A 12,149-nucleotide genomic window follows, 5' to 3' on the forward strand; every position below is an offset into this window, starting at 1 on the left:
AAAAAAAAAGTGTATTTATATTCAATATTTATATATATTTATAAATGACTATGATGCCATCTATACATTTTTTAATCAGGATCTGCATGAGAAGACAGCACTTTATGCCGTATTATAGGCTCTATTCATGTAATTGTTTGCATTACAGTATTATCTCTATTGTGTGGCACAGTGCTTGCACTGCTGCCTCACGGCAAGAAGATCCTGGGTTCGATACCCCTCTGGGAGGGGAAACAGTGCTGTGGCATTTCCCGATTATGCCCATAATCGTATTGTGTGGAGTTTGCATATTCTAACATTAAAAAAAAAGACATGGATCCACATCTGGAATTGGTCCCCAAGCGCTGACGAAGAGAGAACTGCCCACTGCTCCCGGCTGCCCCAGGAAAGACAGCTGGGATGAGAGAAATGCAGAGGATAAAATTCCCCAGCCACCGTTCCCTGCATGTGTGGGTTGCACATATGCATTGCACCAGTAAGTTTCATAAAAACGATGATTCAGATTCTTCTATTATATCTGGATATGACAAGTACTTCTGCCCTTTAAAACTTAAAATACATTTCAGAGCAAGTACTTTTGCTTTTGTAGAAATGTGAATGTGGTACTTTCACAAATAGTCACTTTATGTCATGTGTATTTGGTACTTTTACCGAAGTAGAGTATTTCTTCCACCACTGCTAAAATGTATGCACACATGTCGACACACCCACACACACACACACACACACACACTGGTATTGTAAGTGTTTCCAACCACAGACACACCTGGTCATGTGATCCAGGAAATGCAGTCAAAAATGTAGTCTCCCTGCCCTTACTGTTTGAAGTACCAGTGGTTTAACAAGGGGGAGATGAGAGAGAAGGAAAAACACACACACACACACACACACACACACACACACACACAGACACACACATAGACACACACATTGACACACACACACACACACACACACACACACACACACACACACACAGCAATACTGTGGCGGGCCAAGCGGGCGTGGTCAAGCCGCTGCTGCAGACAGGCGGTGCAGGCTCCCGTCCCGAGGCCGCTCAGCTGCTGCGGATCAGGCAAATCCATGGAGTCGCTCGGTGGATTTGCCTGATCCAGGACCAGGAAGTGATTTAGGTTTTTGTTGTCCCCGCAATGAGAAACGACGGCGTGCATGCGGGACGTGGCGCTGACCGGGCCAGAAGAGCGCTCTACCCAAGGCGCCGGACACGTCACGGCGGGAGTGTCCCTCAGCGCCGATCTAGCGAAAGATTTAATTATTTGCCTGCGAGCCTATAAGTTGTCCTACGAACCGCATTTTGTTTCAACCCTGTAAGTAAATACACGCCAACCGCTGCTGTTTCACCTCTGCCTGCCTCCGCCCTCTCTCATTCCCTGGCCCTGGGCCAGAACACAGCTCTACAAATACAGTACATAATCACAAAGGCACACATAAACATCCAAACTCACACAGCTCAGAGCAGCCAAGGTCTACAGGCTTTGCTCCAGGCATTAAGGCCATCGTCACCATGGCAACGGGGGACACAACGGCGTCTGAGAGGATGTGAGAAAATATGATGTCATCAAATAAATCGAAAACCCCTTCCATCGCCCCCGGGAGTATTTGTACTCGCTAGGGTTCCAGGGGGGTTGTGTCATGGTATTCGGCAACAAACCACAATACAGGCATGTCGCTACAGGGTTTATCTCTGTTAAAAGTCACCAAAATATGAACTGATGAAAGCATACAGTACGCAGTATGGGGCCGCAGCGCATACTGGACGTGTCACAATACAGACGTATAGGAGCGTCACATGGGTCTCATGAGTCGGGGCAGACATGACACATACTTCTATGCCTGACGGTATCAGGTTTTTATTTAAAAAAAAAAACGTCAGTAAAATCTGTCAAAACGGCTCGGTTCCAAAGCGAGTCCCGGACATCACGACGAAATGTTATAGCGAACAGATAGCGACAGAACAGGAGAAGGAAACCTCAGAGTATGATCACCAAGAGATGATCTTTTAAATTCGGATTTCTGCAGATCCGGCCCGAAACATGCTGCCTTTACATGTTTTAACTCTTCATCCCGAGCAGGACGGCAGATATTATATTATCATCAGATGGCACTCCTTCCTCCTTAAATACTGGACAACAACAGGAGGTGCTATGACCAGAAATGATCTTTGTCTCATTCGTAAAACGGAGAAAAAAAAGGGAAAAGGCACTTTTTTTTTTTTTTTCTTTAATCAGAGAGACTGAACAGATCTTTATTTTTACGAGCTAAAATAAAAAATAGAAAACATTTTCAACTTCACCAATCTCGGCGACACCGACACACAACGTCACCAACCACCACAAAAGCGATTCGTCTGTTATTTTCAGTTCACCCCGATTCACAGTTTGACAGTCAGTGATTACATCGTTGTGCCTTGAATTTTTCTTCTTCGGTGAGTAGTATTCAGACGTCGATACATCCCTCCCCCCAAAAAAGCACCTCCCCAGTGTTATGGTGGTGGGGTGGGGGGGTTAGTGTATGGCTGCCTCCACTCTGTCCAGCAAAATGGAGTTGACGGTGTTGACCAGAAACAAACCAGAGCAAAACGACAAAGCTGATTCGGGAAATACTAGCGATGCAACACTCTGGAACGATTAGTCCGTAGCGGAACGATTCGCTCACATTGAACAATTCATTGAAATGATTCAGGAGGTCTGGAGTCGCTCCGGCAAAAGAGTCACGTCTTCATTTCGTTGGTGATTCAGTAAGCGGTCGAAAGGCGTGAGGCGCAGAGGTGCATTTACATGAAACACCACCGGCCAGAGCCAACAACTATTTATCAGGCGAATAGAGTCTGCGGAAGCAGGTTTGAACACATTGCTACTACTTCCTGTGACAAAGGAGGAAGCCAGAAGTCAAAGCGAAACACAGATAAAAACAAGCAAGCGGCAAACAGACACTGTCCACGTCTCAGACGTGAGGAAAGGGCCGACAGGATTACCAGTCATTGAAATAAGACCTGATGAGATGAGACGAGACGTTTTTCACATTTATAGATATGATTTGATTACTGCACCAAATGCGTGTCTTGACAAAACACAGCGTCACTGTCGATGGAAAATTTCCACACCCAGATGCTAAAAATTGAACTTCTTTAAAATTTCTTCTTCCTGTTGTTCACAGTGGAACACAGGCGAGTGACGTATTTTTTATTTATTTTTTTAATCCGGGGCGACACATCTTCTTAACAGGATGGACAGGCAGAAAGGCTGTTAGTATTTATACCGTAGGAAAAAAAAATACTTGAGTGACCCTGAGTTTGGTGTGCTGTGTGGTCCATTGCGCAGAATCTTCTGTGTAGATTAGAAAATATTCCTCTTTTTCAAGTAACATTCTCACAAAATACCTGCACTGTGTTTCGAGTGTTGAGACTCGGTAAATAGACCACACCCAGTTGTAGTAACGGCTGGGCGGAATGAGAGGTGAGGGATGAACGTGCATGTGTGTGTGTCCGTGTGTGTGTGATGGACCATTTGGGGGAGAGATTTGGATGAGACCCCCGGCCCCTCCTTCTTTCTTGGTCCAACTACCCCACCCCCCGCCACCCCTTCACCAAAATCGTCTTAGATCTCTCCAGGGTGCCCGGGGCAGCTCGCCCGGCGCGAGCGCGTCATGTGCGCAGCTTGAGGATGACCGTGGCCAGGATGAGGAAGAAGGTGTTCCAGCCCAGGGTGACGGCGAAACCCCGCCACACCATCATACGGGTCAGACCCCAACCTGCGGAGGAAAGTAAGAGGAGCGGTGGAGCGGGGGAGCCTGTCAATCAAACCGTTAGCCTAGGACGCGTGACAGTGACGGAGCCCAAATAAAATCCTCCTCGTCGCGAGTGTCGGAAAAGGAGTGTCAAAATGTGTCATGCCGGTGAAGATAGTAACACTGAAAACTTTGAAAGGTAGAGCTCACGGAGATATTTTATTTGGCTTTGGGAAGCGTGCTGCGAGGAGTCAACCGCGCAGGGACTTTTTTTGCTCGTTTATTTGGTTAAATTTTAAATGCATTTTTTTTTGGCAGTGCAGATGCACCACCTCGGGGTAATAGAACATCGGGAAACGGTCATGTTTAGCTCAGATTTCCCGAATACCTAGTGAAATGCTAAATGATTCGAAATATTGGATTTGCGGTTACGTTGTCCGCCATCAATCTGTTTGGTAAAAAAAAAATCAACATGTTTTTGGAGAAGACAAATCAAATATCAATTGTGGCGTTTGGATATGGATAAAAAAACAAAAACAAAAAAACAACAACACATAAAAACACAGTTTTTTCCCCCCGTGTATGATAAACGATAAAGATAACATCATATTATATGTCATCAATCACACCGGCGAAAACAAATGCCTTCTTAGCAGCACTTAAGCCAGGCGGACGCTCGTGACATTATTTCACGCTGGCTTCCCGTGGTGGCCCCGCTGGTCACTACATTATAGATGAACCTGAGAGTGTGTGTACTGGGGTCCGGGTGGGACTCCCTCCGTCTTGTCTCCCGCCTGCGGTTGGAGTTCGACGCCTGCCTACGCCGTCCGCTGTCTCCCCCTCCCACGGAAGCTGTAGTAGTGAGCTTTCTAAACAGGAAGCAGTCGCCACCTACTCCCTGCCTAGGTGAGCATACTGTGAAGGGAGACGGAGGCAGATTGTGCCGTTGGCGGGTCTTATTGGTTGCGGAACGAGGTCGGGGGAATGGGACGGAGAGACAGAGAGGGGAAGGAGCGACCGGAATCCCTCCATCTAACCAAGTCAGGTGACTTGGAATCCGGGGCTGTTTAAAGATTTAGAGCCACCGGTCTGAGGATGTCGTATCTGGGGGGGGGGTGTACGGTAACGATTGCGGTGTCGTTCGAGTCGACGCACGCAGACGTGCACGAGTCGAGCGCGTGCACGTGGAACGTGTGAACGCGCGACCATGAGAGTGCAAGCATGTGTCGGTCTCACACAACGCACACAAGCTTATCCATGTTGTGACGTTGTGTAGCTGGTGGCCTGTGGTTTACCACGACTGTGTGTGTGTGTGTGTGTGTGTGTGTGTACCTCTGTACATGATGCATCGCAGGGCTTCCGAGGCGTAGGTCTGTGGCAGGGCCAGGCTTATGTAGCGCAGTGGATAAGGTATACACTCCACAGGCCAGATTATACCTAAGCGGAACGGGGGAGAGGAGATAAGATGTCAGAAGGACGAAAATGCGATGGCAGCGGCCTGACACGCTGATATGAGACTTGGCTCGAGTCCAAATGATTGCCGGTTTGAATTCCCGCGTGGAAGAGGCAAGAGTAACAGTCTTTCCGAACTCTATTATTAACATTACACACAGACCTATGAAGAAGCCAAGGACAGAGGTCATGGAGCCAAAGGATCTTTAATATAGGCAAAAAAAAAAAATGAGGAGCCCCTAGATCGAGCCCTGGGGTACACCAGTGTTGACAGTGCATCCTCTGCACATTGTATGACAGTACTTCTGAACCTGGGGTCCAGGGACCCCCCAGGGGTCTTTCAAGAGGTTCTAGGGGGTTCCCCAGAAAAATGACTAATAGGTCACTTGAATAACAATAACATTTTACACTTTAATTCACTTTAATAGGCCACTTCACTGTAAGACGTTAGCACCATTAGAGAATGAACAATAATGGCTGTGTTGATCACTGTTATCTCCCTTAACTATAGAATAACGCAGGTGTGGAAGTTTGGCTCAATCATCGATTTAACATCTACCTCATATTCTATATAACAAAAAAATCTTCAATTGGTGTCCCAGATATAAAAACAAATGGGGTTTGTGGCCTAATGCTTTTCAAAGTGAGGGTCTTTGCTATGATAAAGGTTAAGAATCACTAATCACTAATCGTTCCAGTGTGTTGCATCGCTAGTATTTCCCGAATCAGTGGTTTCTGTGGGAAACCCTGTGAGGACCGTATTCTAGCCCCCACTACTAGTGCACATACTAGGGTGTGCCCACTACTAGTATACATACTAGGGTGTGCCCACTACTAGTGCACTTACTAGGGTGTACACACTACTAGTGCACATACTAGGGTGTGCCCACTACTAGTGCACTTCCTAGGGTGTGCACACTACTAGTGCAAATACTAGGGCGGTCCCACTACTAGTGTACATACTAGGGTGTGCCCACTACTAGTGCACTTACTAGGGTGTGCACACTACTAGTGCAAATACTAGGGCGGTCCCACTATTAGTGTACATACTAGGGTGTGCCCACTACTAGTGCACATACTAGGGTGTGCCCACTACTAGTGTACATACTAGGGCGGTCCCACTACTAGTGTACATACTAGGCTGTGCCCACTACTAGTGCACATACTAGGATGTGCCCACTACTAGTGCACATACGATGGTGTGCCCACTACTAGTGTACATACTAGGGCGGTCCCCCTTCTAGTGTACATACTAGGATGTGCCCACTACTAGTGCACATACTAGGGTGTGTCCATACCGCTGATGATGAGGTTGGGGTAGAAGATGCCGAGGGCGGCCTGGTTTGCGTTCTGCTCGTCATCAATGGCGGCGGAGATGACGAGACCGAAGGAGATACCTGTCACACCCTGCAGCACGATGAGCGCCACCACCAGCGCTAGAGAGCCCTCGTTAGGAATCTGGAGGGAGAGAGAGAGAGAGAGAGAGAGGTAGAGAGAGAGAGAGAGAGAGAGAGAGGTAGAGAGAGAGAGAGAGAGAGAGAGAGAGACATTTTGTCTTTCAAATATGAACATAATCTCATTTGGTTGATTTGGAGGCAGTGGAAGAGAGATGGAGGAAAGGAAAATGAATAAGTGATGGAGAAAGAAATGACGAGATGGAGAGACTTGAGAGAAATATAGAGAGGAAGACGGGAAGGGAGGAGAAAGACCAAAAAGCCATAGGTGAGGGAGAGAGAAAGGGGGGGAGGGGGTTGGCAAACGAGGAAACGTCAAGTGAAAATGAGTGGAAAAGAGGGATGGAAGCCAGGGAAGAGAAGATAAGACGCCAGACGAAAGAAGCACGAGAGGGAGGAAAAAGGGAAGGAAAGTAAAAACAAATAAATAAATAAATAAAAAAAGGTGACAAGAAGAAGAGGGAAACCACGGGCAAGGAGAAGTGAGAAAACATCACGAGTTGTTTAACATTTCTCCCCGCTGCATAGCACATTTCAAAAAGCTCAAACAGGACGAACGTGGCGGGAAAAACCTCGACGAGGAGCGGACCTGAGAGTCTACTAAACCTGTTTTAACTGCGCCCGCGACCGTCTCAACTCTGGATTTGACAAATGCCCGTTGGCAACGTCCTTCCGGGCTCTCGGTCGGAAATTCCCTCGGTCGGTGAATTCCGGGATATGTGGAATCCGTCCGGGTTTGTTGAGGACGGGCGCAGTTTGGAACAGAACCGTCAAAGGAGGACGTCGAGAAAACCCGAGTGGAGACAAATCAAGATATTGGTCGACCAACCCTCAAGTTTAATCCCGGAACTTCATTAATGGGGCCTGCGTAGCGTGTGTGGCGTGTTGCGCGGTGTGTAGTTTTGTGTAGTTTCCACACACTGTCTCCGCTGTAGGCCTGGTCCGTGTTATGTACACTCTTGATTAAGTGGAAATAGCGTCCCCCTCCCCCCAAACATCCTGCCTCGAGGGTGTGTAAGGTAACATCGGGGTCGAGCTGTTATCGCACTCCTCTTTTCTAGGAAGAGGAAGAGATACAGTCAGAGAGACGGATGAAAGACAGTGGTAGACAGGAAACAGAGAGACGAGGTGAAAGACGGAGCGACTAACGGAAAGACGTCGCGATCTGAGTAAAAAGAGAGAAAGGCCAGATCGAGCCCAGGCGGATCTCGGAAGGGCGTTCTCTCGGCTCTCGGAGGAGAGTCGACGAAAAAAAAAAAGCGATTTCAAAAGCCTCCGGTATCACGGCTGAATCGGTTCAAAAAGTCGGGCTCCGTTAGGGCGTGTCAAGTTGAAAAGGTTGGACAATTTGGCCAATTTGGCTCATGGCCAATGGGTGGCCAATGGAGACAAGGTGGCCCATGGGTAGGCAGAGGGTACATCACACGGTGAAGGAAGGTAAAAAAAAGAAGACAAAAAGTAGATAAAAAAATACAGGGAAAAAGAGAGAGAAAGACTACTGAAATGGTCGGCAGACAGACAGGCAAACACAGACGGAATCGCTTTTCAAGGCCAAGGCCTGAGTTCCAGCTCTGGAGACAGCGAGCAGGAAAACGTCAACTGTAGAAAAAAAAAAACGTAATTTCTCTCAAGAAAGGCCCTTGCGTCTCCCCGTCCCGTGTGTATGTGTGAGTCTGCGGAGTACACGTTTGTCCTCGGCATGCACGACACTAGCCGTCTCCCTTGACAACGTGCAAAAATAGACCCGCGCTCTCGGCCCATGTGAGCCGTCGGTTGCCACAGCAATCAAGGGCTGTTGTCGCCGCGATCCATGGAAACGGCCGAACTCAGGATGTGATTTATAGAGCGGTGGGCTCTTTGGACTTCGGCACCTTAATTAACAACGTGCGCGACCAACACACACCTGTGTGTGAGTGCGCATGCACGCGTGTGCGCGTGTGTGTGTTTGTTGGACAGAGCCGTAGGCGACTGCGCACACACACTCATAGAGATTTATGGCCACGGGCACACACACTTTGGAGGAGAGCCACAGGTGAACACTAACACAAACACACACACACACACAAACACAAATATGCACACACAGTTTTAAAGCCTTGCGTGTCTATTGATTGTACATGAATAGATAATCGATAAATGACTGTTTCCAGTCCAGCTGACCTCCGACCCAGGTCATTCACTACAAAATTGACAATGCAACCAATTCCTAATTTGGCTGTCAAAACCAGGCCAAATATACATCAATGGAACCACCTATCGGACTTTGTTACCCTTTCGGGTCAAAATGTCATAATGATGAAGTATGTCTCTATTTAATCAGATAGACTGTTTCAAAGGAACAGGCCTTTGCAAAAACGAATTGAATCCAAAACTACTCAATACACAGGTCACTTTAGTAAAAAATCGCTTTAATTTCTAAAATGCTTTAAATATTAAAAAAAAAAAAGAAATATAAATGTTGTTTTACAACTGTTGACTTTAACTATAATATTTGTTGATATCTGCCCGGCCTCAATGCTGTACTTCTCACAGACCCCCTCCCCTTTTTTAATGCCATTTTTGCTTCAATACAAATTCATTCTCACGGACCATGTTGTGGGAGTTTTTGCTTTCTTGTTTGGCTGTTCTTACTGTCGTGCATATCATGTCCGGATGTTTCATGATTCATGAGCAATGATCCCAGGCAGAAGTTGAAACTTGTGTCCCACCTTAAAGACCAGCCGGATGAAGAGCAGCAACAGGATGATCTGGACGCTGATGACGAACAGCTGAGAGAAGAGGTGAGCCAACATGGTCTCCAGGGAACTCACACCTGGGGGGTGAGTTTTTGGCAATGCATTATTAAACAAACCAATCTTTTACAAAGATAGGAGGAGATGATATGAATTGGGACTGACTAACGGGACGACCCATTTTCAGCACTTTCACAGGAGATCCACTCTCCGCAGGAGGTTGTTGAAGAAAGCGCTTTCCGCATTTTCTGATTTAGTCATCAATTTCTGGAGCAAAAACACTACGTCAAACTACGTTTTGTTTTTTTTACGATTTTAAGATCGTATTATGTTTTTGTTGTTCTGCTCCCGGTCTGGTCTCCCACACCAAAAAAATAAAAAGAGGACATTTTCCGTTATTGCCTCACATGTATCATCATCGCGGACATTTTGCAGATGCAAATACTCCCCTTAGTGGTGAACTCTGAAACAACATTCAGCCGGAATTTACATATGTGTGAATTTGGACCCATCGTGGATTGATTTTGTTGTTGTTTATCCTCCTATGACCTCAGTTTCCCTGCCACTCCCCTTCTCTCACCTTCTTTCTCTGTCTGTTCCTTACAATCTCGTAGATCGCCGACTGGAATTGTGAGATTTCTGTGGGTATTTCACGGAAACATAACTTACTGAAAATGTAATACAACTAAAAAGACTGGCGCTCTACTACCACAGAAAGAGGGTTTCAGCTTTAGCAGAGAGCCATTTAAATTCAAAACCCACACTGGTCCCGGATAAAATGAAATTAAGGTAAGTTTCAAAGTTTAAATGTATATTTAATACAACACAGACAATTAATACTATTATATAATTATTAATCGCACATTGGGATTGTGGCGCCGCCCGCTGCGGCCGCCTGCGCGAGCGCCTCCGTCTCCGGGTGCGTTGCACTGACACATCACTGCATATATGTATGAGCGTTTGTATATGTATGTGACGAATAAACCTCTTGAATCTTGAATCTTGAACCTAGAAAGCCACGGTAGATACTTATGTACACGAGAGATGATCCCCAAGTGTTCGTGTGGAGGTGTGGTCTGAAGGCCCCACCTGCCACCCAGCAGCGGTCCAGCAGTCCCTCCTTCCTCTCCAGGACGAAGGACAGCGCCGTCAGCCCCACAGCCAGGTAGAAGGTAATACTGGACGGGTAGAAACGGAGGTAGAGGGGAGAAAATATACCTTGTGACTTTGACTTTGTTGTAGCGAGGCTGTTCTTTTTTCTTTACCAGGTCAACGTGTTCTACCCATACTTCTATCGGACTCAAAATCAACTTAGGATCAATTTTCTGGGTCCAGTACATTTATTTCCACAGTGGGTGCGTGCACAGGCAAGTTGTGAAAAACGGATTCCTCAAAGCATTTCATGGATCGGTTAAATATATATATATACTGTATATATACACATTTTTCAAGAATGGGGCATTTGATACTGGATCGTTTAAAAAAAAAAGAATAATAATAAAATATATATATATATATATATATATATATAAGTCTATTCAAGAATGGGCTGCATTTCCTTAAGCTTCACATTTACTCCTAACTAAAATATATGACACTGCTCTCAATGCGAGGGCTAGGTCAAAATCCTGTTTCCGTCCAAATTTCAAGCACGTTTTAAGTCAATATTAGAAATGTTGTAACAAATAGAATGTCAATAAGTAGAATGGAATGCCATTTTCATCAGTTGGGTTGAGGCAATTTTACCGTCTACCCAAATTTTTACTGGGTCACGAAACATCTCTTCTTCATAAGGCGGATGTCTATAATTACGCTGTTATGGAATGACACTATGATAAAGGCATAGAATGAGCAAAAAAAAAGACAATTCATTAAATTGTTTGTTACCATCCAGTTTAGCATGTATATGCTCGGCACGGAATCTTTCCGATCATCCGACATTGCTCGTTATGGTCTGGCAGCAGTTTTCCGACCACTCCACAGTACTGACCTGAGCACAGCTCCTGGGGTGACGAAGGTGGTGAAGTCTGTGTTGAGGCTTCCGTAGATTGGCTCCTCAAACTGGTGAAAAACAGCAGAATCAATATACTGTGTTACCGTACCATACCTTTCTACTGTATAAGAGAAAGAAAATACCAATAGCAAGAAATTGTGTAAAAAAATCAATATATTGATTCTCCTTTACCTTGATAGGTAGGGCGACGAGGTAGGCCATGCTGCCCAATTGTTTATCCACAAAATCCTGAGGGTGGAAAAAGGACGTTCAGTGACATTTATCAAAATCGCTGTACAAAATCAATTCGATTCCGTTTGAATTTGGAAAAGATTTCATATATATCAGTATCAGTCGGCAGTATTTTTCTGTATCCTTATTAAGTCAATGTAATTAAAAAAAACTGTCCAATGATATCGCTGTTTTCGGATGAACATGCATAATGATGCACATTGTATGACACTGATGTAGTGTGGCACAGTAGTGTGATAAATTAGATTACATTAATTCAAATGATTAATGCCCCACTATTGTAACACAGAAGGAAATGGTTGAATACTTGTATTGCATACATATTTATCAGTCAATGGTGTTTGGCACATACTATATTAATTTGCTTTTAATATTTATTTTGATTGATGATATCGGCATTTTTAATCTACACAGAAGGACTGGTTAGGTACCTGGAAGGCCTGGTGGAGCTTTTTCTGCAGCATTAAGGCGATTTGCCGATCTAGAGAGGAACAAACGGTGAGGATTCGTTATTAGCAT

The 12,149-nt window shown here is 45.6% G+C and overlaps 1 protein-coding gene across 1 annotated transcript in view; it reads right to left on the reverse strand.

The window, feature by feature from the left end:
• Positions 1-3,626: 3,626 nt before the first annotated feature.
• abch1 (ATP-binding cassette, sub-family H, member 1) overlaps positions 3,627-12,149 on the reverse strand; it is a 32,870-nt gene continuing 24,347 nt past the window's right edge. Inside the window, exons 13-20 of the mRNA XM_080016511.1 lie at positions 12,062-12,111; positions 11,571-11,627; positions 11,376-11,446; positions 10,475-10,563; positions 9,362-9,465; positions 6,498-6,657; positions 5,080-5,184; positions 3,627-3,771 (exon numbers count right to left, since the gene is read on the reverse strand). Coding sequence (XP_079872637.1) covers positions 3,665-3,771; positions 5,080-5,184; positions 6,498-6,657; positions 9,362-9,465; positions 10,475-10,563; positions 11,376-11,446; positions 11,571-11,627; positions 12,062-12,111 — 743 coding nt within the window. The 3' untranslated portion in view covers positions 3,627-3,664. The remainder of the gene's footprint in view (positions 3,772-5,079; positions 5,185-6,497; positions 6,658-9,361; positions 9,466-10,474; positions 10,564-11,375; positions 11,447-11,570; positions 11,628-12,061; positions 12,112-12,149) is intronic.

The sequence above is a fragment of the Zeus faber genome (genome assembly GCF_960531495.2).
Source record: "Zeus faber genome assembly, chromosome: 16".
Classification (NCBI taxonomy): domain Eukaryota; kingdom Metazoa; phylum Chordata; class Actinopteri; order Zeiformes; family Zeidae; genus Zeus; species Zeus faber.